The following is a 27,796-nucleotide window of genomic DNA, read 5'->3' on the forward strand; positions in this document are numbered from 1 at the left end:
TGTTAAGCTGCCGTTTTTGTTGGTCCCTATTATACCATCAGACATTCCGATCTCTGCACTTTGCTCCTTTCTCTTCTTAGCTAGGCACAACAATGTGTCTTTTACCTTGAGGATCCATGCCACAGCTTTCATAAGGCATGTCCATGAGGAGTAGTGCTCTGTCAGTTGCTGCATGACATGACGTGTAGGCTACTGTAAATGTTCAGTTTTGTTTGGCTATAAACAGGCCACAACATATATAAGTCGAATCATGGTGTTTCTCTTCGTTAACGATTATTTAAGTGAAATGCATGCCATTTATTTTTCTGTCATTCCAAATACACTATGTCTCCTCCTAACTACAATAACAGCAGCCTGTTGTGGGAACTACACAAATAGAACAACGAACATGATGCAGCATTTAATCCACACCACAATGAGAAGCTCCAATCACGTCCCCTTGTTGAGAGAAAAAAAAACATTAAAAGGCCAAACTACACCGATAAGCGGGTTATCAGCCCCTAAAGGAATCTCTACAGTCTCATTTTGTAAAATAAATCATGAGATAAACGTATCGTGAACGCAGCATATTGAATCATATCCTGAGTTGAGTATATCGTTACATCCCTATCATTCACACAATTTTTCTAAGTTGATCACCCGCATATCGCACACCGACCAAACATGCAATTTTTTGGAGTGAACATGCAAGATAGAATCTTAGTAAATCAGGCCCTTAGTCATGTAACCGGTGTGTTAATGTTCTTATAAAGACTGAAGCATGAAAGTGTTAGATTCCTCTGCAAATAATTCCTCTGTTATATAAGAATGAAAAAAAATAAAACAGGGTAGCATTTTAAAAGACTTTAATTCTGCCCATGTAAACAATCATTTAACATCATAACAAGGAGTAAGTCACACAAGATTACACCAAATAGTGCAAATATGTTGTTTGTGATTAACTATTGTAATTCATTCATTTGAAGGAAGAATGTGCAACTTTTTGATCCAGTAGATGTCGCCCTAGAGAACCAGCATGAAACCATAACAAACTGCTGTTTGGCCACACCTCGGCTATTCTGAAGCCTCCGCTCTCCTCCAACGGCACACCTCCAACACCGCTCCACTCGAGTTCCCGCGAAGGACAAAAACTAAAACTAAAACCGCTTTTATACATGAGGGGAGGAGCAGGCCGTCCCTTCCATGTAACCTGACCCAAACACAGCTCCAACACCAACATGTTGCACATTCTTCCTGTAATGCATTGATGGAAACCACACTGACTACCAGGAAAAATAAAACAGATCATACAAAGCCCTCTTTCTCCGTTATGCAAAACTGGGTGAAGGAATGATTTTGCATATTCAAAAATGATAAACCTCTCGTCCTGATGATCACGAATGCTTAGTGTACAACATTCTTATTTCCTCGAGTGATTGAAGTTGCTGGAAGGCAGTTCTATATTTAAGGCAAGGTAAGTTCCAAATATTTTACACAATATTTTGGATGGATGAGACGACAGCTCCTAAAAAGTGAAGCCAAAACAATTGGAGCTCCCCCTACAGACTGGCCGAAGCATAGCTCATAAGCTCCGCCTCCTCCATGTTGACAGATGGGATTTGGGTGAAACTATAAAATCAAAATATACATCAAAACAATTTCTTCTCAAACATGATTATTTCAGGCTATAACATTTTCAGTTTCTGAATTTGGTTTGATTGTCGTTTTTTTACTGTATGTAGAATATCATTAGTTTCACATATTTGTGTACATATTAAAAACTTAAACAAAACTAAAACTTAAAGCTCATTAACTCCAAAAGGCTTGATCATTCACACGTCGTTAAAATGATTAGTGCAGAGTTGTTGCTCATAGCGTTACACAAACAGGACTTACTGCATAACAAAAAAAAGATAGATATTACATCATGTATCAGCTGATGTAGTGTAGCTTTAATAATATATGTTAGCTCCATGCTAAACGAGCACAATCACAAACTACAGTATAGCATGTTTTCTTCATTTGGTCTGGTTCTTCTGTTAAAAGCATTTTGATTATGGTTTGCAAATGACAAAATGGTAAATGGTGCCGTAGCGTTCAGGTGACTATGTCTGGTTATTTAAGTACAAGCGAGTTTAAAGCCACAGTGCCTAAAAAAAAGAAAGGTGTATATCTAGGAAAAATACATCTTAAAAGGTAATCTAACCCCAGCAGAAAAAAAGCAAGATGATTTGATTTCTCTCACTCTCTGTCCCTTCTTTCCACCTGGATCATGTTGGCCTGCTCATTGGACCAGCAGAGGGACAGCCGTCTTCTGCAGGTTCAGACCACTGAGGGCGGAGAAGGGAGGGAGGGCTTCATAGCCCAGCAGTTGACGGGTAGAGGATTCCCAGCTTAAACCGAACTCCAGTCGGCTGTAGACGCATGGGTACTGCCGGTCAGCCCAGCGAACCCAGTCCACCGCCTTCTTCACCTCCTCCCAGCGCTCAGGCCTGGAGGGAAAAAGTTAGCCATTATTAAAAGAGGTACAGTAATGAGTAACGAGAAGGGATCATCATGACAGCAGGATTTTGAACTTTGACACAATGCAAGTAAAAATCAAATGATATCGATACTTGTTTGGTACCACGGCACCAAAAATAGTCCTAGGCAACCACTGATGGGTAGTTTCTTGATTTTAATTAAGAATGATTGCAAGAAAACTCATGCACACTGTCCAAATTGCAAAAATGCATCGGCAACATTTCAGTACAGAAACATTGCCAAAGTATTTTTGCAAATCAGATAGTGCCATCTCTGTTTCCAATGGAAGCTTTGGGTTTAAAATACGACTGAGGATCTGCCATTTTTTAGAGCCTCTGTATAATACAATGAAAGGAGAATTATTGTTTTAACGTAGTATCGAAAAGTATCAAGATTTTGACAACGATAGTGGTGAAAGAACGTTTACGTAATTATCCAGAGCACTTTATCAGAAAAAAAGTTTGTGAATCTGAATCTGAAGGAGGTAAACGAGACAACTTTGATCGTGAGAAGAACAGTTAAAATATAAAAGCTTGTATTTTTCTGTTTTTGAGTTCCTTTTCTGAAGATGCATGCCTTGATAATGGATTTTAGATCCATTAAATCATATTTCATGAAATACTTTTTGCAGCCTCAGTAGGAAAATTCAAATTGAATCCCAAGTATGGCTAACACAGCTTTGCTTCAATTAGTGACCTATAGAGCGCCACAGAAATGAGTCCTTTTTTAGCATTTGAGCGCCATGGGGTCTAACGTCTAAAAGTCAATGGGGATTGTGAATGTGTTTGTGGTTAGACGCCTGAAATAAGGTCTGTGGTTAACACAAGCTTAAGAGATGTTGGCATTTTGTTAGACCACATAAACTACATTAGGTAATACCCCCACTTGTGAATTTTGAAGTTTTTAGCGGTTGCTAACAAGTGCCTAAATGGGACTACAGTGGTTGTCGGGGACATTAAACGTCATTGCGCCAGACACAGAGGCCGGGAACTCTCTCACTAGTCGGAGATGTCTTCTGTAGGTTTAATCTTTAGGTTAAGGCAAATATTAGGTTAATAAATAATTTAGTGTCTGAAGCATAACGGTAGTGACGTCACAATGATCAGACCGTGGTGTAGTTCACTTGTAGCATAACGTTAGCGTTTTACTTCTGTCGGCCGCATTAATGCTTCAAATATCATAAAAATGGTGTTCATCTGTGGAGATTATCCTGCTGAACAAAATGCCTACGCGTCAGAAACGTGCGTTTGCCACAGATCTTATTTTCTGCAATGATCCAAAATCCAATGCAAATATCCCATAGGCGAATTCTCGATAGACCCCATGGCGATGCTACCTCCGGGTTGGCCTACAAAAATATGTCATATGGTTTGTTCTCTATTGCACATCATGACGTACTCATTTCATGCTGGTTTGGACTGACCTGGGCTGAGACGAGTCATCCAGGGAGAAGAGGGTGCGGAGCAGTTTGCCTTCCTCCAGCTTCTCCACCCTCATCAGCTGCAGAACCAGGAGAGTCATCACCAGCCGCAGGATGTCGACACGGGCCTTAACACCTTCAGCACAGAGACACACACAAAAACATGCATGATTTTAACATTCAACGCAAGGTCCACTTTATTTATATAGAGCTTTAAAAACAAATAGGATATGCACAGCATTGCTTTGCATAAATTAAGGACATTTATATAAAAATAAACACCAGAGGGGAATTGTAAAGAAGTAAAGATAAAATCCAAAGTGAGATATACATAACAGTTGTTAAAGATCCTATGAGGGGGGGCGCCTTGGGTCAAGTGGTTAGTTTGCACACCACATGTTACAGAGGCTGTAGTCCTCGAAGCAGGCGGTCTGGGTTTTTGAATCTTACCTGATGCTACTTTAAAAAATCAGGGATACATCAAAGCAGTGCATGCCAATTCTGAATATGAATCATGTGGAAAAACTGAATTTCCAGGAAAACAGCGGGGCGGGTAGGTCAGGTCGTTTGTAGGTCATTGTTGGGTCATAAACTGGCATGCAGGAATTTAGCGAAAACTCAACGAAAGAACATTATTTGTGGAAAGAGATGTTACTGTATTGCACATGTTGTATTATGAACTGGGTGATAGAAGCAGCATTTGCAAGGACAGAAAAAAGAAACCTGTTCTCACTGCTTATGTTACAGTTGTGGACAAAAAGGAAGAAACATAGATCTGTAATTCTACAGGAAGAATGTGCGACATTATACACATTAATACAGCAGAAATCCAGTCTATCCTGTGTAAATGTCTCTCTGAGTCATGACTGTCTACAATGCGTGAGAAGCTCGAGTCCCGCTGGCTATGTTGTTGGACGGGACGACCGGCTCCTCCCCTTGTGTATAAAAGCTGTTTTAGTCAAGCACTAGAGAGAAGAACATACTCACTGATTATTTGGATGTCAACTAAAGAGTTTTTAAATCATGCTCATTCTGTGTCAATTTATGTGCAATATGAAGCTACGAGCTAACTAAAGAGCACTAACATTAGCATGCTATCACAACAATGCAGGACACAGGTGAGCAAAGGACAATTTTGCCCACCCCTTGGGCTTGACTCATCCAATGTGAGGGGAGAGGGGTTGGAGGTGTGTCGCTGGAGGAGAGCGGAGGTATCAGTATGGTGTAGGTGTGGCCAAACAGAAGTTTATTCTGGTGCTCAAGGGTGACATCTTCAGGACCCAAAAAGTTGCACATTCTTCCTTTAAGGGAATTATGTAAATACATCTGTCTTAAATGTAGGAGCCTAATTGTTCAGTCACCTGGAGATGTTAAAAATGTCTTTCCACTCTAAAGGTGCAACAAAGACTCTGACGGTTCTCACCTAGAGAGTTGATGCCCTTATTTTTCAGGAACACGTTGGCAAACTGGTCCACATCCACGTTTACTAATTCTCCCAGTTCTGAGGTTATCTCCCAGTAGCCTTCCTGCAACACACAGACAAAAGTTGTGTTTTGTTGTATTTCCTATGCAAAGTACTCCAAACCTGCATTCAACAACGTTACAAGCTGGCGAAGTCACAGGATTAATGTTTATTAACCTCTTTGCTGAGCTGACATTTCAATGTGTCGTCAGATAAAACCAGGTTTTATTACGGAAGGCCGTGGGATAAGTTAAGATGAAGTCCAAATTCTTGTTTTTGGTTTTATTTTTGTTTCGTTAGATATTTTTAGCGCCAACATTCAACAACAGGCGATGAAACGTGCTCCTCTCTTACCGAATGCTGCAGCTGGAAGATCTTTGTCAATCTGAGTTTGAGGGCTCTGAGATCGTCTGCCTCTTTCCTGAAACGTCACAGAAAGACACGCAAAAGTTCATATCCCAAAAAAGCAATAAAAGCAGTTGTAAATTCAAAACACAATCATTTAGAAGTGCAAACAGAGATCTTCACTTGTGCCAAATATCTTCAACATACGTAGTTACATATCAGTCCATTCTTCAGTTAACATTCATGTGACTCAGCTTTGCTCAAACATTTAAAATATGAAGAGCATTTTGGCAACAACTGTTTAAAAAACAATGTGTGGACTTACATGGCGGATGTTATCACCGAAAATTGCCGAATCATCATTAATCGTGATCGACTAGATGATCTGTATAATTCACTCTGTGGAATAATCTCTGGAATGGGCTGTTCTTCCTCCGGTGCAACATCACTTTGGTACGAAAAACTGGACGTGGACGTGGGCTCTTCTTCCTTCCTTCTACCTTTGGTACTGCGTCGAGATTGCAGTTCTTGAGCGCAAGCAAACCTTAGTTCATCAACTGGACCTGGAGTGCTATCTTTAACTTGTACTTGATGATCTTGGGATTCCATTTGATGCAGAGAGAATGAGAGTGACGATGTTTCACGAGGTGCCTCATCAAAGCCACAGGAAATTTTTTGTCGAAAGCTGCGTCTCCCTGAGCGCAATGTTTTCCGCCCGGGTATCACAGCTCCACGAATGCCTGTGGATGAAGATGTTTTTGCTCTTTCTTCAGGCAGAGACCGTTCCATGTCATCGCAGTAAGAAATCATTTCCATGCCACTTAAATCCCTTATCGGAGGTTTAGCACTAGCAGGTCGACCACATTCTTTGACCTGAGGTCTAGTCGAGGGAGGAGGAGGAGGGGGAAGAGGACCACCAAATGATTTGTACTTAAGTAAAGTGGAGGGAGGTAGAGGAGGAGGACCTTGGCCAAAAGCTCTGGCCTGAAAAGGAATGGAGGAAAAACCACGTAAGTTGGATTGAAGACCAGGAGGAGGAGGACCACCAAATGATTTGTTCTTAAGTAAAGGTAGAGGAGGAGGACCTTGGCCAAAAGCTCTGGCCTGAAAAGGAATGGAGGAAGAACCAAGTAAGTTGGATTGAAGACCAGGAGGAGGAGGACCACCAAATGAAAAGCCCTGGTGTAAAGTAGAGGGAGGTGGAGGAGGAGAACCAACAAACGATTGGGCCATTTGACCAATGCCGCAAAGAGGACCACCAAATAATTGGGTCGGAAGGCCAGTGGAACTTGGAGTTGGAAGAGGAACTAATGAGTCGGCCTGAAGACCCAACGACAAACGTTGAGAAGCAGCCGAACATGGTATGTAGGCCCCAAAACCAGAAGGAGGAGGAAGAGGAGGTTGACCAAAGAAGGACGCCCCAAAACCAGAGGCAGAAACAGGAGCAGGAGGAGGAGGAGGAGGAGGTGGAAGACCATATGTTTTGGCCTGAATACCACTCAAATAAGAAGGATGTCGAGGTGGGGGGACTAACATGGAACAATCTTCGGCTGACATGGAATAAATGTCGTTCATTGAAAGGCTATCAAGACATTCCTTAGGCGCAAAAGAGGAGACGGCAGAAGAAGCCTTGGCAAACACTTTCTTTCGCCTCCATCCTCCAACCTCCATCTCTTCAGCACTGTCTTCTACAGACGTCCATTTTGCCATTTTAAGACCAGGACTCTGCAAAAGAAGAGACAAAGAGAAAAGAAACAAAAACAGGACTTAAAACCTTGTCTGCACACAACCACTAAACAAAAAACATTTTCAGCTAAGGGTTCATTAAAGTTAACACAAACTTTTGATTTTAATTAAATTCTATCACACAAATGTTGGTTAATGTTACTTGACCTGGTTGTTACCTAGTCTGTATTCTGAATATCAGTGAAGCAAAAATCAAAAACATCCTATGTAAATTTGTTCTGGAGTAATGACTTCCTAAAAAGAGAGTGAAGTCAGACTTCCTCTGGGTTTGTTGTTCTTGGCTCTGTGTTTATGTTTCACTCAGAGAGGCTCCAGTATGTTTCATTTATGTTTTGTTTTTATGTTAATCCCTCCCTCTCCAACTGTTAGCCCTGCCACCACATGGGGGAAAAGAAACGGCACTGCCCACTCCGGGCCGCCATTTCTAGGGGCGTAATGACAGCGTTGTCAAGGGAGAACCATCAGAACCTTTCAGGCCCAGGACAATATATTCTCTTTGGCCTAAAACGACAAACATATAACTGAATCTACTTTGAGATGTGTATCATGACTGGTCTGCCACTCCCTCATAGGGCTTTCAAACTTTCTGAAAACACCTGATATTTGCAGGAGGAGCTGCATGTGTGAACACAAAACAGCTGAATTTTACACTCTGAATTCACCCAGAGTTTCCTGCTGGCCCAAGCCAAGTCCAAGTGAGTGGATGTGAGAGCGCATCAGAATATTATCCAGAGAATTCACATCGAGCGAGTTGGAGAGGGTGTGACGTTTATACCCTGTGACTGGTGCATAGAGTGTCTGCACACGACCACTACTTCCATGTTGTTTTTTATCGTAATGGTCGCCTTGGGAGACCTGTATCAAGTGCTCTAATATTCACTGGTTCTCAACTGGTGGGTTAGGACCCGAAAGTGGGTCGTGGAGCTGTTTTCAGTGGGTCTCGAAGATATGCCTGGAAAAAAGTTGTCTTCTTAAAACAAGATTGTGTCGTTCGGTTTGTTTTTTTCTGTCACGTTTTTCACCATCTGAGGTCCAAAGTGCGCTGTTTTTTATTAAATAAATCTGACTGAAAAATACACAAGAAATTTGGGTCACAATTTTGTGTTGGTGGTGGGTGATGACGCTCGACCAGTTGAGGACCACTGCTCTAATTAGACAAGAAGTATGAGAGCAAAGGGAGATTTTTAAATGACTGTATTATAACTGTTTTTATATTTAATGGGTCAAGGTGCTAACAGAAAAAAATGAATTTGTAATCTGCAAGGAATAAGTGGACATAAATAAGTGGTGCAAATGAGGAATCTGTGAAGCTAATTTGCATAGAAAAGTTTCCTTCAATTTCCAGCCTGTCCATGCATTAATGATAGCAGCGCCAGGTCTTAAAAAACACTTTTGTTGCTGTGTGAAAGGACCAACCGTGGGTTCATATTCTGGAGAGACGGTCGCTTCCATTAAGCATTCTGTCATCATCTCATGTATGGACAATCCGTCGTCTTCTTCTTCTTCTTCTTCTTCTCCTTCTTCTTCTTCATCTTCTTCTTCTTCTTCTTCATCTTCTTCAAAAGAAGAGAAAAGGTCCACTCCGCAGGACATCTACAACAGAGAAACAAACACAGCTCATTGAAGTGGTTGTGAGTGAATCACAACAAATGTGCTCTTTTTCCTATGTCTTATTACTATACACACTTTTTCAGACCAAAAAGAACTGTCAGCAATAGCTCCGGAATAAAGTTCTTCCTCTGAACATTCCTCTCCCAATTTCTCTACACTGCCCGGAGGAGAAATCCAGCTGACGTAAGGCAGGAAGTCCACATCTTCCTCTGCGATCAGCTTGGGGATGTCTGTGACGCCCTCCTCGCCTTGTTTGGAGTCCTAAAAAAAAGACAGATACCTTTTGTTTGTTTGGTACGAACCTGTCACATCCAGGGCCCCGTTCTAGACTCATCTGATCAGAGTAAAAATATTGCATTGAAACAAATATACAATAAATGTTGTTCAAAAGAAAATAATGACTCTGAAATAGATTTGAAACAGGTCATCCAATCTTGGTTTTTGAATGAAAACATTAGTTTGTGTTGATCAGGGATTCATGTAGACTCACACAAACAAAATGCAATATAACTTTTAAACACACAGTATGTAAATTCCTCCCCCAGGGGGCTCTCAAGCAAAATAATAGCAAAAGATGACATCGAGGCTGGCGGGGAATCATGGTCGTGATTCTTTCTGCCCCTTCAACCCCGATGAAAACAAACTCTAAAGACGAACGGGTCGACTTGAGGAAGAGAACATGTTTATGGACGAGCTAAAGTATCCGAGTATAGTTCACATGACGTTTTTATCTCAGCAGCACATACAGCAACAGAACGGCAGCTTTCAGTAGCAGCTCACGCTTCCTTATGTAGCAGTCTTTGATGTAACATCCGGTGTTTCCATAGCAACGATAAACAAGTCGTGTCTGTCATGGCGGCTGCCACGATGACACGTCCCATCACAACTATTAAATTACGGATTTCTCTGGCTTTGATAAGTGTTGGAAATATTTGAGGTAATGTGGGTACACAATGTTAAGTTGGTTTGTAATTAATTTAGATATTTTAGTGTAAAAATTACACCTTAGGACAAATACATCTATCTCGTTGATTCAGAATTTTTATTTTCTCATGTGCATGCAATACGTTCCCGTATTAGAGCATAAAGTACAGATACACAGTATGAAAATTTGCACAAACCCTTTCCTCGATGGCCACAAAGCTGGTGAACTGAGACAGGATGGAGAACTCTTTGCTCATTTCGATAACAAAGTCCTTCAACACCGCTTTCTTTCCCTAGAAAAGCAAAGAAAAACTCACTGAGTTAAGACTGAGCATGAGGTAATTTCGGTCTCACCTAATGATAAAAAAAAAAAAAAACAGACACACACAGACCTCATGTTCGGCTTCATTGGTATCCAGGCTTCCGTCTTCAAAATCCCTGATGACGGCTCTCGCTGCGAGCTTGTGAAGAAACTAAACACACATCGTCACACTTACTGCCTCATCACCTTACAATAAAGCATTCACAGTTCACCTGTGTAAGTATCAGCTCGGTAGACTAGAATAGATGTGTATTGAGTAAAATGGTTTTACAGTATTTTAGTGCAATGCATTTCTGGTGTAGGGAAACACAGATGGTATTGCACACTTCATTGATTTTGTGCATCTAAACAACAATCATCGGTATAAAAAGTGGTCTTACACACAGATACATTAGCTGACATTACATTGATTCCACAGGTGTTGTTGAAAGTGTTCTTACTGTGCCCTTGGTCTTCTGCAGCTCAGTGGTCGACACCATGGTTTTAAGCTCCTGACCGCTTATGTTTCCGAGCAGTGTGGCCTGTGTGAAATAACAATCACTGTAAATATGTCAACCATCTGCTTGCCTTCAGCTCCCTTTGATAAGATAATGTGCTGCTTTTAATGTGTCTCATGTCATCGGCTATTACCAATTGGAAAGAGGAAACAAGAAATTGGAAGATATCAAGTCATGTAACACTTATTTCTGATATTTTATAGACAGAACAATAAAAAAAATCAACAAACAGGAGTTGACATATACATTATATATTTATAATTAATTACTTGAGTATTTAATTGATGATCAGAATGATGCACAGATTCACAAAAATATGACTGAATCTTCAAGAAGAACTTTTAGGTGTTACAGTCGTAGCTGTTCACCATCACAGATATATTAACCGGGTACCTGAGTGCAGTGCCGCACAAAGCCGTACACCAGTGTGTGACTGTCATTGAACAGAGCTTGGAGCTGTTTGGGGGCTTGCACAGGAGAGGTCGCTGTTGGGTTGAACTGCTGCCACTTCACTGACACTGAGCTGCAGCCAGGAGACGCCATACGCTTCAACTGACGCGCCACCTGCCAAAGAAAAAGATTAGAAAAGTAGCGCAAGCAGGGAATTTGTGATTTTTATATTATTATAATAACATTAAAGTGGAATCTGAAGAAATGTGTCAAGTCTTGAGTCTTGTCTGGTAAACCCAGGGTGAAGCTGTGTATGTGCAATATGGGTAAATGAGGACAACTACGGTGGCTGGGAAGTGCAAACCAAAATTACAAAATGTGAATCACAGGTGCAATTACAAACCTTGGATGAATTTACATTTTAGAAAACAATATTACAAAAAGCAAAACCCGTTTACCAAGAGCAAAACACGTTTACAAGATGGGAAACATTTTTACGAGCGCTAAGACAAATTTACAAACAACAGAAATTTGCCAGGAAGGGAATGTAAGGACTCGACCCCATGACCCGAACAGGAAGAGCGGTATAGATAATGGAGGGGTGGATTATTGTACAAGAGAAAATAATGTATGGATATGTTGACACTGTGTGATTATTTCTGATTTACTGGTAAAGTAGTCAGTCTCACCTTCTCTGCCCAGTTGTGTTTGGTTTTTGTGTCGAAGAATTCGAAGGCTCCGCCCCCTGCCTGGGCCAGGGCTCTGAGCATGTGTCGATTGGCTGTCGGGCTGATTAGAAAAAGAAATACATACCTTAAAACAAATGTTTGTAACCCGAGCCAAGCTAACTATTACCTGTTAATTAAACTGTCTGGTTTAAACCGTTTTCTTCAGTATAAACCGAAAAATTAAATTGTTTCCGGAGATTTGTTGGGAAGATTAAGAAAACCACATTTAACTTAAAAAAAAAAAAAAAAAAAAAAAACCCAAAGATAATATCCTGACACCCCCCTGGACCCGCTCAGACCTGAGGCCACAAGTGAAGAGGCGGCTGTGCTGAGCGTTTTCTCGGAGCAGCCTCAAGGTGACCTCTGCGTTCTGGATGTGGCCGTCCGACAGCAGCAGCAGGTTCCTGACGCCGCGTGAAGGAGGCAGCAAGCTGAGAGCTCGCAGGGGTCGCCACAGCTCAGTGCTGCCCCCTACTGGAGAGAAGCACTGAAAGGAGCAGAGCAGGACACACTCTGAAGTCACACCATGTAGTTCAGACTAATTGGATTTGTTTAATTTTGTAACAACTGTCTGTTTTGTATTTCTAAGAACACATTTTATACATTTAGAATTAAATTAATAAATGAAACTCTGGTTTGCATAGTATTCACTTTAAGTACCTTTTATTCCTACTGACTTGTTAACTGAAATTTCTCCTTCTCCGAATTCATTTATTTGATTTTAAAAAAAGGTTTTATAAGTTAAAACAATGAAGAATATTTCTATACACTAAAGATTATACACTTCCACATAAATACATCAGAATCTAATCAGCCTGGATTGTCTTGTTACCATTAGTTTCTGTAATATCTTATATAAATACTTACTTTTCCCCAGTGATAACTCACCTTGATGAAGCTCCTGGCTTCTGGACGAGCTTTAACAAGGGGCTGCGGCGTCAAGAAAATTTCTGAGTGATCTGAGAGACATAATAAGAGGGGAACTCAGGACAGTTGGGTTTAAAAATAAAACTGTATTTGATAGGAACAGGATGAGAAAAGGTTTAAGTTATCAACAACAAGGGTTAATTAATAATGAGAGGAAATGTTGTGTTACAGGAGAGCTGACATCACCTGAAGAAATGTCTCAAAATAAAGTTCCAGTGTTACCCTCGTCTGTTATACACAGTGAGTGCCTGTTTCCCCTCTACCAACGCAATCCCCCACCACTCCAACAGGAAGGCAAAATACTTTTTTTATCAAATTTACGGAAGTTGTGTGCACTCGTTAGGTTCACAAGCAGGGGTGAATACAGACTTTTTTGACTGGGGCTGCCGGACTGGGGCCCCGACTTATGCACTTGTACGTACTTGTGCACAAACTGTAAAAACTTAAAAATAAAAACTGTCCCTGATTTGTTGGATGTCAGATGATAAAGTGAAACTTGTCCGCCACAAGGGACCAGGCCACCCTAACCCTGAAATAATAAATGATGTCTTGATGCTTTGCCTATTTCTGTGGTATTAAGAAGAGCTGAAACACTCTGCACTCAGTGTGTTTCAACAACAGACGAGTTCAACCAAAAACTGTTAGTTCCTCCGAGGTTTGAAACTGTATTTCTTGCAGTCTGTCCAAATTCTCAAACCTTTATTTTCCTCTCCTTTAGTGAGATAAGTTTACACCTTAACTGTTTCGTGACTGTACACACAGAGATGTAAAAGGGTGAAACTGACCTGTGCCAAATAAAATGACATTGAGTCTGAGCTTGTTGTCGAGATGTTTAAGGGCCTGGAGGGCTATTTTCTGAGCCATGCGGAGAGACTCTCCCTTCATAGACTCAGACGTGTCGATCAACAGGACAACCTCATCAGATTCTGAACAAGAGTCAACGTCAAAGTCCGGATAGAAAACCAGCATGCAGGCCTGGAGGAGAGAGAGAGAGAGATTAGAGAGATTCAGAGAAGGATCCCAGAGCGAGAGAGAGAGAGACTTAAAGACAGACGGACTGACCTGGCTGTCCTTGTCAGGGTGTTTCTCCACCCACATCCTGGGCAGGTGGACCTCAGACAGAGTGACCAGCAGATGGAAACCCTCTGGACTCATGACCTCATCTGGGAGCACGCTCACTACTGCTTTACAGTCTGTTCTCTGTGGCATCAAAGACACACACAAAAACACAATCACTTTGCAAGCTTTGAATTTTTTTTTTTCTAACTACTCAATGCTTTGATGACTTCCTCTTTTAATATAGAAATCATAAACCAAATGACAAATATGTCGCATTATGACTGAAGACATGTTTTATCACCTGGTACAAGAAACAGCAGACAACAAAATGCAGCACTCTCTGTTTGTTTTTGTGTTAAATGTTGTTAAAATGTCATCTTATCCAGCCCGTTTATAAGAATGTGTGAGTGTAAAGTGTAGGATGAGTGCAGTGAAATAATTGAATCTAACAAAAAACTCATAATCTGTGATGAAGTTTGAATATAAAAATTTGTAATGTTGGACGATTAATCCTGTCAACATTATTAAGTATGTAAGTGCTTGACAATTCAACCCCATTTGCAGAAATATAAGTCAGCCACTCCTCCAAGAACCGTCACCTTAACGTGGTGGAGGAGTTTGTGTGTCCTGGTGAACCCGGGAGCTGTGTTGTCTGGGGCTTTAGCCCCTGGTAGGGTCTCCCAAGGCAAAGTGGTCTCGGGGGAGGGTCCAGACTAAGAGCAGTACAAAAATCCCCATATGAAGCGCAATACATGGGAGCCAGTCACCTCGTCAGGAAGAGGGAAACCGCGGCACCCTCATGGAGCCGGACCCGGGGGTAGCTCGAAGGCGAGCGTCTGGTGGCCGGGCTTCCATGGGGCCCGGTCGGGCTAAGCCCGAAAAAACAACACGGAACCGCCGCCCTGTAGTCCCACCACCCGCAGTGAGAGACATGGGGAGCAGGTGCAAGATAAGCCGGGTGGCAGGCGTAGGGGAAAGGCCTGGGCTTGCTAATCAACAGCAGCGCAGACGGGCTGTGGGGACGTGGAACGTCACCTCTCTGGCAGGGAAGGAGCCGGAGCCGGAGCTGGTGCGGGAGGTGGAGGCACTACCAACTAGAGATAGTTGGGCTCACCTCGACGCATAGCACCAGTCCTGGAACCAAACTCCTGGAGAGGGGCTGGACTCTTTCCTTTTCTAGAGTTGCCCAGGTTGAGATGCGCCGGGCGGGTGTGGGGATACTCACTAGCCCCCGGCTGAGCGCCGCTGTGTTGGAGTTTTCCCTGGTGAATGAGAGGGTCGCCTCTCTGCGACTTCAGGTTGCGGAGAGGAAGGCTCTGACTGTTGTATGTGCATATGCACCTAACGACAGTTCAGAGTACACAGCCTTATTGGAGTCTCTGGGTGGGGTCCTGGAAGGGGTTTCGCCTGGGGACTCTATAGTTCTGCTGGGGGACTTCAACGCTCACGTGGCCAACAATGAGACACCTGGGGAGGGGTGATTGGGAGGAATGGCCTGCCCGATCTGAAACTGAGTGGTGTTTTGTTGTTGGACTTCTGTGCTAGTCATGGATTGGCCATTACAAACACCATGTTCAAACACAGGGATGTTCATAAGTGTACCTGGAACCAGAGCACTCTAGGCCAAAGATAGATGATCAACTTTGTAGTTGTTTCGTCAGATCTGCGGCCGTATGTTTTGGACACTCGGGTAAAGAGAGGAGCAGAGCTGTCAACTGATCACCACCTGGTTAACTTAACTTTGTTAACTTGGATCCGACAGAGAAAGAGAAAATATCTGGAACCCATGTTGCATTGTCTGCATCTTCAAAGAATACATTTTAAAATCTAAAAACATTTAGATTACCTTAATCTTGACTTGGTGAGTGAGGCACGTTAGTTTTTTGATCTCATTTGGCATCTCTATGGACATGTCGAGGGTGAACTCTCTGTGGGAAAAACAACACATTCAACACAGCTTCTTGATGGAGTAAAGAAATACATTTATCAAAGGCAACATGTAGAACAACAAACATCTCACTCTAAAAGTTTACCTGTCAAACGATTCACTGATTACAAAAATAGTTGTTTCTTTTAATATTTGGGGATCAACTGGTCAAAAGATCCGATACCTCAGCTATTGAGAGCTGTTCTGATGACCAATGCTAATATCATCAACAACTCCAAAACCTCCTAAAATGCAGTATCTGGTATCAGAGAGTATGCATCTTCTAAAAACTCTTTAAAGTATTCAACAAATCTGATCCACAAGCTCTTTGTTCTGAGTGAGAGCAAAAATCCCTGTTAGTACACAACCCTGGCTCTGTAAATCAGCATCAAACACAGTGGGCCACAGTGAGTCTGTTAGGCATTTCACACCTGCAGAAAACTCTTGAAAAACTCCTGATATTTGCAGGAGGAACTGTGTTTTAAACGCAAACAGCCCAGAGTTTCCCCTGCCAGACCCCTGGTATCTCCGCTGCAAGTCTGAGGGATCTAATGTGAGAACGCAGCAGGATATTCTGCGGAGAATTCACCTCGACCTGCTGTGTTATTGTTTGTTTGACCAGCTTTTAGGAAAGGTTCAAAGATCTTCCTTAAGAAGCACAAGCCCCAGTTTAAAAGATGCACTCAGATATGAAAAATCTAATGAGGTTATAAACATCGCCTTAAAGTAGAATAATAACTCACCTCTTATTTGCTGCATCGTCAGTCACACAGACCTTCTCCACAGTGACCTGTTGAGAGATAATGAATAAAGATGAAGGCATTTCAATTTTTTCACCCTCAATGCTCGGCCATCAGGCATTAAGAGAAAAGTTCTGTTGTGTCAGATCCACTCTGAGAGCCTGCTATTGTGCACAAGTTGTGTGTTTCCTTCTTCATACAAGAGCTCCTGAGCACACAGCCAGCGCTTTTCTGCCCGGGAAAAAAATCTAGGTGGACACAGGGCCTTTTTTGCAGGTTCTCCTTACCTGTGTCGTCTGGTTGAGTGCTGCACTCTCCTGCCACGGAGCCACACTGCCAGGCAGACTGAAGAGAATACTGCCGTCCTTGATTATCAGCTCGGACACAAAGGTAACTTTAATGAGGACGGTTGCACCAGGTGGCAGATTTCCCACACTGATGGTGAACACATCCTGCAACGAGTGAAAAAAAAAAATACATTACTTCCAGCACATGAAGAGAAGCAGTAATTCAAACTAACGTTCATTCATCTATGGCTTCCCACTCCAAAGACATATCAGGAATAAGGCCGGATAACCTCCTCTGCATTTTATGATGTGTTAGTCTGAGAGCAGAAGTGGGACATACGGGGGCGTCCTGGTCCATGAGGTACGCTCCATGGCCTTTTTCAATAGCCTGCTTGTACTCCTTGCGAGCCTTCTCCTTCTCCTTGACCTGAGATCCAAAACAAACACATAATACAGAGTTGAAATGGTTTTGGATGTATGGTGGAAGAAGTTTGCTCCTTTAAATACATGAAAGGGTAAAAATGACATATTAAAAATAAATCTCATCACTGAGCATTCAATGGGAAAAGAGAGGCCAGTTAATACCAGCTCACACTGTGGTCAAAGAAGAAAAGCAGAAGGACTTGAGCTTGTATAGCGCTTCTCTAGTCTTCTGACTACTCAAATCGTTTTACACACCTACACATTCACACACTGATGGCAGAGTCTGTTATGTAAAGAGTCCATCAGAAGTAACTAATCCCATTCATACACATTCATATGCCGCCGACAGGGGAGCAGGAGCAACTTGGGGTTAAGTGTCTTGCACATGGACACATCAGACATGTGGCTGCAGGAGCTGGGGATCGAACCTCCGACCTTCAAGTTGAGAAACGACCGACTCTACTTACTGAGCCACAGCTGCCCCTAAGCCACCGCTGAATTAGTGTTTATGGAAGGGAGCTTTGAAATTAAATCTTAACAAACTGCTTAGAATAAAGCTCAAATATACAAATAATAATACATAACAAAGAAACAAGACAAAACTATACACAAAGAAATGTGTGTAAATAACAGCGCAGCTACCTTTCCGATCACATGTTTTCCATTGATGAAGGCTTCAAATCCACATACTGCTGCAGAATCATCCAACGGGAAGACGTACTTTGCCTCAATGGGCACGGAGCTCAGATTGGTGTATTTCTGGAAAATGATGACCTGAAAAAAAGACAGAGGAGGGGAAAGGTGTTAAGGTCAGAGAGTTATAATCCAGTGAACACCAGCAGTTTGTAAAAGATTTACATCCTGTAATCTCAATCAAATCAACTGACAAGTCACTGGAAAAAACAAAGTAAAGGCTGTTTTTTTTTGGAACCTGAGAGAGCAGATCCATCAGCTTGCACTTCACATGGACGGCCTGCAGAGGGAGCTGCTGACCAGAGCTGTCCAACAGGCCAGCCGTCACATCCTCCAACGGGTTTTTAACACTTTCAACCCCTTCAAACTCTGAACCAAGCTCTGAACACAAACAACACAACAACACATGTTTACATGAACCCTTACAGGAACAATACTTTAAAGCATTCTGCAGGTGTGTGGCGCTCACCTTGCTTAGTGGAGGACATCAAGAGCTCAGCCGAGGTGTTGACGACAGGACTGAACTCCTTCAGTTGGTCTCCCTCGATGCTGAACTGAACCACATACTTCAGTTTCACCTGATCAGGACTGTACACCACGTACTCATCATCCTGCAACACGGGTGAGATGATACACGTTAGAGAGCACACAGGCCGGGGTACAGATGGGTAAGTGTTGAGTGATACGAGGGAGTGTCTCCACATAAAATGAGATTTCAGGAACAATATTTGGTGCTTTTAGATGACACTTAACATGAGAAGTAGGGCTGACATTGCAGGGTAAATCATGATGGGATATGCAATAGGTGGCCAACAATAAAGATCATTAATGTGATACAACGATTCTGTGATTACTGCAATCCAATAAATATCAGATTCACTGATGAATATGAAATGCCCTTAAAATTGTGTATTTTTGTGTTTTTATTCACAGCAATTTGGTGTCAGTTTTACCTCTCATAAAGCTTAAATTATCAACATCTATTCCTACCCGTCTGACATCTCCTTCTTTCTGTTTTAAGCTTTCATTGGACAGTGGATAGAGTCAGAAATCAGGAAGAGAAATAGCTCTGAAGAAATGATAACTGGTGGTGCCGGCTAGCCCAGCGATTATATTGCGCGCCCCATGTCCAGAGGCTATAGTCCTCATCGCAGCAGTTGAGGGATTTGAATCTGACTTCGGCCCTTTGCTGCACGTAATCCCCCACACTCACGTTTCTCTTCAGCTGTCCTCTCTAATGAGGCACAAAAAATGACCCAAAAATAAAAACTTTTTTAAAAAAGTCAGCTTTTGAGATTTCACTAAACTTGAATTACAGATCTACAGAAGGCTACAACTTTTATCCTGGTTCTTTGATAAAAAGTAAACTCTTGATTTTTACAACATGGAAAGTGGTCCGAACAGAAAAGGAAAACGTCGAAGTGAATCAATATAATCTACTCAAATTATTGTTAGACACATCATAACAATGACTCGATGTTTAAGTCGGGGTCTGGCCCATAAATTCAGTTAATGAAACAGGCTGGTCTGAGCCCGGAGAGAACATGCAAAGGCTCGAGTTGGTTCAGGCTGGATTTTTTGGGCCCGATCTATGCTCTACTTCAGTTTCAGTTTCACCACATATATATTGTATTTAAGTAAGGTAAAACATTCATTTTGTACCTGAAACTCAGAACGATTGGAGCGCGTACAGCGAACACCGCGCACACTGTCGTGTCCCTCTGGAGCCTCGGTCATTGTGTGATCTCTCTTGTAAAAGTCCTGGCACTTTCCCAAAGCCACATCGCTCACCAGCAGCAGCCGGGAGCCGTCCGTCGCACTGGGCTTTGAGTATTTCAAACTGGTGCTGTGGATGGACAAAAAGGTAACGGCTCCTTGAGATGTTATTGTAGTTCAAACTGTTCTTGGCTTACTCTGATTTTTAAGACTAAAGGAGATTATTGTATCATGATGTCACAACAGATGTACTACTAACCTCATGACATCACTAAAGTAGATTCCACTGCCCAGGTTACCAATGTCAGTTCTCTCAATCCCATGATGCTCCACTCCCACACGAGGCAGCAACAGACCACTAAAGACAGAGAGCGAGAGAGAGAGAGAGAAACCTCAGATACGATACTGAAGTCAAAGTCAGATTTAATTTTGATTGCAGACAGTCTGACTTTAAAAAATTGTAAAAAGGAAGATCTAGAGTACCTCAAAAACTGTGTGTCTGAGTGAGAACACCTGGAATGATTCCACTAATACCATGTCACTTCAGATTCACTAAATCCCAGGATGTGTGATTAGTTGAAATTGTTTAGAAACGTATTATTATCCTATGTGTTTTAAAGAAAGACATATGCCACATTTTACACAAAAAAGTTTCCATGCAGTATGTCAAATATACAGATATTATAAGGATGGATGTGTGTGTAATTGCGTGTTTACGGGTGTGATCTTACCGAGAAAGGACTCCTACAAAGTTGCTGGGGCTGGAGGAATGGAGGAGGGGCTTTATGTTCCCCAGCTCACTCTTAAACATTTGGAGCTCCACCCCTCTGCTGACACGAAACACCTGATGGATCTGCACTTTGCTGCACAGCAAAGATGGAAAGACGGGCTGTTAGATATTAGATACCACACACATCGATATAATAAATATATTAAAAGGGAAATAAATCTTCAGCAGGGTTATTTTAGTGCCATGTGAGACACTTTGAGGCAGCTGACCCACATAATTACGTTATACATCAGACATAGAAGAGTTTTAGATGGCACCCTACCTGCCCTGAAGCGGGGCGGTCACAGCCTGAAACTCGGAGCTGCCGGGGGACACGGTCTCAATGCTGCACCTCAGAGCTCGGTACTTCCCCAGAGAGGAAGACATGGGGCTGCTCAGAGTCATCTCACTCACATTCAGCACATCCCGGATTACCTTGACAATAAAATAATTTTAAAATTTTTTAGATGCATGTCAATAAAACGATGACTGTGGAAAAACACAGCCAGAGAACCATCACAACTGGACATTGCAAGATTCTTCTCGGGGATGCCAAGTGGTTAGTGCGCGTGCCGTGTACAGAGGATAGTCCTCCAAAGCGGACAGCCTGGGTTCAAATCCAACCTGTGGATCCTTTCGCGCATGTCATTGCCCACTCTCTCTTTAGGATTTCTGACTCTATCCACTGTCCTATCTCTAAATAAAGGCATAAAAAGCCCAAACATAAACCTTTAAACTTTTCTTTTCAGGTCATAATTTGTTTAGTTTTTTTGATGCATTCAAAAGTTTTTAAAGCTGTATGCATAAGGAAAACTTAGATCTGTGTGAACACATCACACACTCAAACCTACACAGATTATCCATAAGTGTTTTGAGTGAATTTAGGACACAGCTTGCAGCTTTTTGCGTTCTTTATGTCATGCATACCGTTCATGTTTGTGCACGTGTGTATGTTCTGTGTTACCTGACAGAGGTCCAGTTTCTGAGAGATCAGCTTTGCAGTGGGAGGTAAGGGAGGTTCTTTGTGTGGCAGCAAGGTGTAAACTTCTTCCATGAGAGACGCCACTTCATTTTCATTTTTCTCCTTCAGCTTCCTCTGAGCCTGGAGCAACAAGCCCTCCACCCTGCTCACCTACACACACACACACACACACACACACACACACACACACACACACACACACACACACACACACACACACACACACACACACACACACACACACACACACACACACACACACACACACACACACACACACACACACACACACACACACACACACACACACACACACACACAGACATCTATGAAAATAAAGTTTTTGTTCCAAAGTAAATGAAACCACAGCAGCAGCAGCAGCAGACAGACAGAGACATTACAGATTAATCCACTTTGAGAACCTCACATCGTTGAGGCTGAGCTTGTCGATGGAAACTCTGAGGATGTTCCTGAGGCAGCCCAGGGCCTCAGTCCACAGCAGCTCCACAAACCCGCCCACTTCTTTTGATAAGCTTCCTGTGTGCAGCTTCTCCTCCAGCAGCAGCTGTCATTCAAACAAAGTACAAGCTCATTAGATTCTGCAGCAGTGAATTCAAATATCACATTTTGGTTTATGTAACACACTGTGACTGAGATACTGTTGATGAGGACAGGAAACTACTTTGTCATGTCAGGTTATAGAATCAGTGCAGAATAGACTTTCAACCTTGCATACATGAGTGTCTTTAATACACATTCATGCACACTTGAATTTGTTCATTTAACATTTGATACAAATGTTGGGAAACTGTTTTTACTAATGTATGGTCTTGATAATGTTTGTAATATATGATTATACATCTTTAACAAACTGTACTCATGCAACCCATTGACAGAACAATATCTGAATCTATTGACTTGGCATCAGTTATCCAACCAGGAAGTCTTCTTGAAAACCACATGGGTGTTGGACAATAGTTTTTTTTTTGTGTTTTTTTTAAAAAGGGACAGAAATTATTTAATTATTTGATCAAACAAGTTATACAGCCATTCTAACACAGTGCAGGCAATCAGTTGTAATAAGTAGGGAGCGACCGATATGGAATTTTTTGAGCTTATATCGATACTGGGGAGAAAAAAAAATCAGAAAACAATATATCTGCCAATGTCATTCTTAGATCTATGATAGATCTGTAGAGATATATATAAACATTTATTGTATTCAGCCCCATATCAGTAATAAGTGTAATGAGTGTGCCAGACCTGCTGGAGGGGGTCAGAGCCCAGGGTCTGGACCTGTGGAAGAAAGTTGCTCCTGAGCTGCAGGCCAGTTTTCTGCAGGTTCTCCCTCAGGTCTTTGTACACCTCCAGAGCTTCTTCTGATGTGGACAGAAACACCTGCATGTCCATCACCGCCGCCTTCTGTTGGCACAAACACAGGTGTAGATGTATATATACAGTATATTCCAGTGTGCATCGTGTTATTCTTTCACTCACGTCTTGACTTGATTTCAAAACTTTAACTAAATATTCCTCTGGGACAAATTGACAGCTCTTCACTACTTAGTCCTTTAATATGCAAGATTCAGAAGCTAGCAGAGGAAAGTTAATTAAAACCTGAAGGCAGAATCATGAGTGACATTACAGGTACACAGCAAAATCCTCAACAATTTCCAGCTTAATTAAACTGGACAAGCAAAACACAGTCAGCTCAAATGAGATCAAGAGCATGGAATACACAAAAGTCAAACTCATTTCTATAGTAAATCCGGTAAGCCGTGACCCCACATGCTGACAAGCAGTAATTTACACAACGCTTCATACCTTGGACAGTATGTCGTCTTTCCGGTATCGGACCACTCGATACTGCCATCCTTTGTCTCCTTTGAAGCTCTGCAGCTCCAGCACACACCAAGTGTTGCTATTTACCTAGAGGGACATGTATGGTTTAAAATAATAGTGATGCAAGTTACAACTATAAAGGCAGAAGTAGAAAAGCTTCGTACAAACTGCAGCTTTACCTTCTCAAAGATTGAATACTTGGCCACTTGAAAGTTATCAGGAAAGGTTGGAAGATCAGAGTCAGTTTCAGTGTAGTTTCTGTAAAATTGAACACATTGTACACGTCATTTGGAAATACGAGGGCGTAATGTTTTTACTATGGGCTGAACCTGGAGGGTTATGTAATACCATCTAAAAATAAAATCTCAGATTTCTAATGGTTATCAAATTATTTGATGCCGCTATATTTCCCTCTTTTTAGCAACTAGAATGCTACCGTTTATCCCTATCCTTTTTCCTGCATCTTATCCCATCTATCCCACTTTTCAAGCCTGGTGCAGTTTCAGCAGATGGCTGACATTTTGGACATTTTTTCTTGCCACTGTAAAATCCTTTTCACACATACGGAAATCTCCTGAAAAACTCCGGAGATTTGGCTACCAGCGACCACTACGATCTCCGTGCACGTAATTAAACGGCTGCATTATGTTTTCTGTTCGTCAGTATGTTGTTCTCCTCTCTTTTGTGGATGTTGTCATTCCATTGGATTACACATAGCATTGATATAAAGGCAAATATTCTTATTATAACGTCGTGTAGCGGACTCTGTTGCTATGGCCGCTACTTCCACGTTGTTTATTTATGTCACTTCTTACCTCGGGAAATCCCCCGAGCCCTCTCCCCTCTGACAGGGATAGTCCCCCGCTGTGAGGAGCATATGTGAACGACTAGGTCAGGAGAATCTCCGGAGAAGTTCTCCTGTAAATATCTAGATATTATCCGGAGTGCATATGTAAAAAAAAAAAGGCTTAACTTTGCTAATTTCAACCAACATCTGGAGAAAATGACCAACCCTGCCTTTAACCTGACAAAGACTGCCCTACCAGGGAGTGTGCAAGAGCTGCTCCCTTTGCAGCTGTAATCTATCTCTCTCTCTTCATAACTTACCCTCTTTGTTAATATAGCTAAGCATTTCAATGCTAACACTGAGATGATCGCTTTCCACACCTGAACTTTCCCAGGACTTTTCTGCTTCCCTCCAGAGTCTCTGCCTTCTGAGTCAGCCTGATAGATTCCACTGGCTTTGAGGGGCCTTTGTACGGCTCAGCGGGTGCTTTGCTCAACGGGCCTTTGGGCACTGCAAAGCACAAGACAACACATGAAGACATAAGAGACCCACCCGACTTTAACATTCATGTAATGCAGTACTGTAAAAGCACTTCAACTGGTGTGCATTTAAACCTGACTGACACAAGCCGAGTAAGCAAGTTGATATACACTATAGAAAGCTTGTATTACACAACACTGCTGCATGGTTGAAATGTGAAACAGTAATACACACCCAGTGAACAAACACACCCATCCTCAGACCTGAACACTATGTAGTTCAACCTGCTGACCGTCTTAAGTGTACTTTAAACACTCCATTTATCAGTGTTAAATCAATCATGGGAGGACTGTGGAACTAGTGACTACAATACAAGAACTGTGTATCTGTGTTACAGTATGTGCAATTACAGGCAAAGTACGGGAAGAATCCTGAGTCACCATTCAGACAATGCTGGGAAGGCTGATGCAATTTAGCATGGCTATCATCTATTACTGGCTGAGATAATGCACACAGAGAGAATGATTTTACAATCCCACATCGACAAAAAAACACATTTAACAGTCTGCACATCTGAAGTAAACACGACTTTTCATACAATAATTCAAAAGTTTGTTCCAGAAAAAATAAGCAGTGTGTATTTAAAAAGAGTCAAATGTCGTGTTTGGAGAGCTGTGGCCTTTTTATCATCGGCATGATCCTTCAGTTTACTGCTGCAATAACTCCTCATACCACAAGTTAGAGGTACACACTTCAACAAGCCGATTCTTATTTTACTCCCAAAGATACAGAAGTTTGAAATACATTCGATCAAATCTTTACTCTTTAAATTTCATCTGAAGAGTTTGTAGTTCAATCACAATTGTGTTTTTTTAAGACTTTGAAGTAACTCTGACACCTAGCGTTTAAATTGGGCACTGCAGTCCAAATTCAAAACATTGGACGGCCGTTTCCCCCCGCCTTCTCCTCCCCAGAGAAACATGCAGAGGCTTTTTAGGTCGGGTACAATCACTTCTATCTGAAGCAGTTCTCTTGCCCGCTTCCATCGCTGCAACACCTGTTGGTTTGACCTGATAACTGCTCTCATATCTGGCAAACCGAGGGGTGTCCAAAACGGCCGTGTGTGTGTGTGGGGGGGTGCCTTAAAACCGCCTACCTTCTCTGGTCCAAACAAATCCAGAGCATTCAGGACCAGAATCTAAAGTTAGAAGGAGGACATACTGGCTGCTGCATTGTTGTCATTGTTGAAGCCAGCACCAGAGCATGTTTCCTTAATGTCTGATCATCAGTCGGGAGATATCGTATCTTATATATCGCTCCTTTAAAGGCAACTAAGACTTCTCGATCAGGAAGATATGTTTACCAGCGTAAACTTTGACAATATGACGATGTCTGTTTTACACTTGTTTTTCGATTTCATATTTCACACACAGTAGATCCTTAAAATCTCCCCCAAGGCTCTTCCTATATTGATATAATAAGTTCCACAATGTAAATCCTGATCAAGCTGCTTTTTTAAATGCAAACATTACATATAAACATATGTTGTTGTTTTTTTCACTACATGTGAACCTGACACAGGGTAATACAGGAGTCTTGTCCACATGAAAAAAGAAGTGACAACAGTAGAAACTTTCAGAACCCCCGCCTATGGAGGCTGTACCTTTTGAGAGTGAACTTTTCCCTGCTGAGGAGAGAAGGACAGGAGGTGAAGAAGCAAGCGGAGGGGAAGTATCCAGCTTGTATTCGTCCACAGGAAGAAGCACACCTCTCTCCACACAGCTGTACACATAATCCAACCCCACCACAGGTGTTTGGTACTTCTGAATATTACGCAGTCTGTTGGTGCTCAGGTTGGACACATCACTGGCCACTATCAGAGAGCACTGTGGGACACGCAGGAGAAATCAGAAAGACAGTGGAGTTTTGTATGAACATTTTAAAGGGCAGAAGTGCTGGAGATAGAAAATAACACAGAATGGAGAGCAATTCTCTTAAGGCTTTACTTCTTACTTTTAAAGCACTTCCCAGTCTGGCCCTAGAATATATTTCTGAACTGTTGTCCCCTTACCAGCCAGTGCGCAGCCTCAGATCCTCAGGCAGGAACCGCCTAACTGGTCACACCTCAAACTTGAAAACTAAAGGAGATCGAGCATTTGTAGCTCGGGCTCCTCGGCCACCTACTTCAAGAGAAAAATGATCAAATTCTCTGACCTGTTTATTGACCACAAAGGAAAGGTTGCCTCCATTGTCAGTTAAAGCCTCCTTCAGCTTCTTCTTCTCCTTGAAAGGCAAATTTTTCAGGTCCAGGAGCACAGAGCAGTTCTCAAACACAGCCATATCCTGCAGAGAGACGACACACCCCAAACACTGATTCAATTCGTGAAGCAACTGATGGCTTTTAAATACTTTTATTTTTCACGACTGGCATATCAGGTTTACAGTAGAGCCCATGTTACGCAATGTAAGACATTTACGATTGAACGGACACACCCACTGCTGGGAAACAAATACGGAAACAAACCTCCAAACTGTGCAGGTTTAGGTGTGTCAGTTGAATTCAAGTTAAATCCACGGCCTGTAAATACAGATTTTAATCACATCGGCCTGCATTGGAAACTGCGTTAATGTCCCGTTACGTAGCTACGTCACGTCAACTGTCAGAACTGTTTTATGAGGTTGTTGTTTTGTCCCAAATAATGACGATAAAACAGTACTGAGTAGGTTGCATCCCACAAATTAGACTAAAAAACAAGAACCAAATTCACACTGACAGTGCAGGTTAAGCATAAAAACAGCTTTCTAAAACAAAAGTAACAGCTAAGTAAGTCGCTATCTAGGTACGATCTGTCGTCGTCCAAAGTCTGGTTAAAAAGAGGAATTATTGAGGTTTACTTTAATTCAGGTATCCATGCAAAAGCTCTGGTTGTTGTCGAAAAGAAGAAGACGACGACACGCGTTGTTAGAGGAACTGCTTCATAATGCAGATATGACACAGTGTAGCGTCAAGCTAACAGCAGAATCATTGTCTCTTTCCGGTGAGTCTTCAAAATAAAGGCTGTGATTTAAGAAGTAAAATGCAGCCGCCCTACAAAACTTTCATTAATAGCCTATGACATCTCTCTTTCAGAATGACATTAAAGAAAGGATTCAGCTGCCTGCTGTCACACCATACTCTTTATCTTCCCTTTTGATAGTGCCTACAGTTCCTTTGTTT

At 42.1% G+C, this 27,796-nt stretch overlaps 1 protein-coding gene across 2 annotated transcripts; it reads right to left on the minus strand.

Annotated features, from left to right (window-relative positions):
- Nucleotides 1-828: 828 nt before the first annotated feature.
- parp4 (poly (ADP-ribose) polymerase family, member 4) lies at nucleotides 829-27,578 on the minus strand. Of its 2 annotated transcripts, XM_061053567.1 has the most exons (37): nucleotides 27,475-27,577; nucleotides 26,794-26,922; nucleotides 26,243-26,465; nucleotides 24,480-24,609; nucleotides 23,492-23,570; nucleotides 23,295-23,399; nucleotides 22,734-22,892; nucleotides 21,893-22,035; nucleotides 21,453-21,615; nucleotides 20,772-20,923; nucleotides 20,451-20,582; nucleotides 19,979-20,077; nucleotides 19,666-19,849; nucleotides 18,473-18,614; nucleotides 18,242-18,384; nucleotides 17,953-18,084; nucleotides 17,228-17,314; nucleotides 16,888-17,052; nucleotides 16,604-16,650; nucleotides 15,780-15,861; nucleotides 13,937-14,074; nucleotides 13,660-13,849; nucleotides 12,836-12,906; nucleotides 12,247-12,434; nucleotides 11,909-12,008; nucleotides 11,223-11,393; nucleotides 10,773-10,853; nucleotides 10,403-10,483; nucleotides 10,208-10,303; nucleotides 9,162-9,347; nucleotides 8,892-9,068; nucleotides 6,890-7,454; nucleotides 6,055-6,754; nucleotides 5,739-5,805; nucleotides 5,346-5,448; nucleotides 3,926-4,058; nucleotides 829-2,471 (listed from the first exon to the last, which is right to left on the minus strand). In XM_061053567.1, exons 2-37 carry the CDS (start codon nucleotides 26,917-26,919, stop codon nucleotides 2,264-2,266), a joined length of 5,748 nt encoding a protein of 1,915 aa, XP_060909550.1. In that variant the 5' UTR covers nucleotides 26,920-26,922; nucleotides 27,475-27,577; the 3' UTR covers nucleotides 829-2,263. The 2 variants fall into 2 exon arrangements, with proteins under 2 accessions (XP_060909550.1, XP_060909549.1); XM_061053566.1 differs by having other exon boundaries at nucleotides 6,055-7,454; nucleotides 27,475-27,578.
- Nucleotides 27,579-27,796: the final 218 nt, after the last annotated feature.

This window comes from Labrus mixtus, chromosome 13, assembly GCF_963584025.1.
Source record: "Labrus mixtus chromosome 13, fLabMix1.1, whole genome shotgun sequence".
NCBI lineage: Eukaryota > Metazoa > Chordata > Actinopteri > Labriformes > Labridae > Labrus > Labrus mixtus.

Excerpts from the sequence above, each read along its gene's own strand:
- parp4 (XM_061053566.1), bottom strand. The coding sequence starts at position 26,919 with ATGGCTGTGTTTGAGAACTGCTCTGTGCTCCTGGACCTGAAAAATTTG. Across the intron at positions 20,924-21,452 it reads AGAAACTGGACCTCTGTCAG|GTAATCCGGGATGTGCTGAA; the intron begins GTAACACAGAAC and ends TTTATTGTCAAG. Across the intron at positions 9,069-9,161 it reads GTTCTTTTTGGTCTGAAAAA|ATGTCCTGCGGAGTGGACCT; the intron begins GTGTGTATAGTA and ends TCTCTGTTGTAG.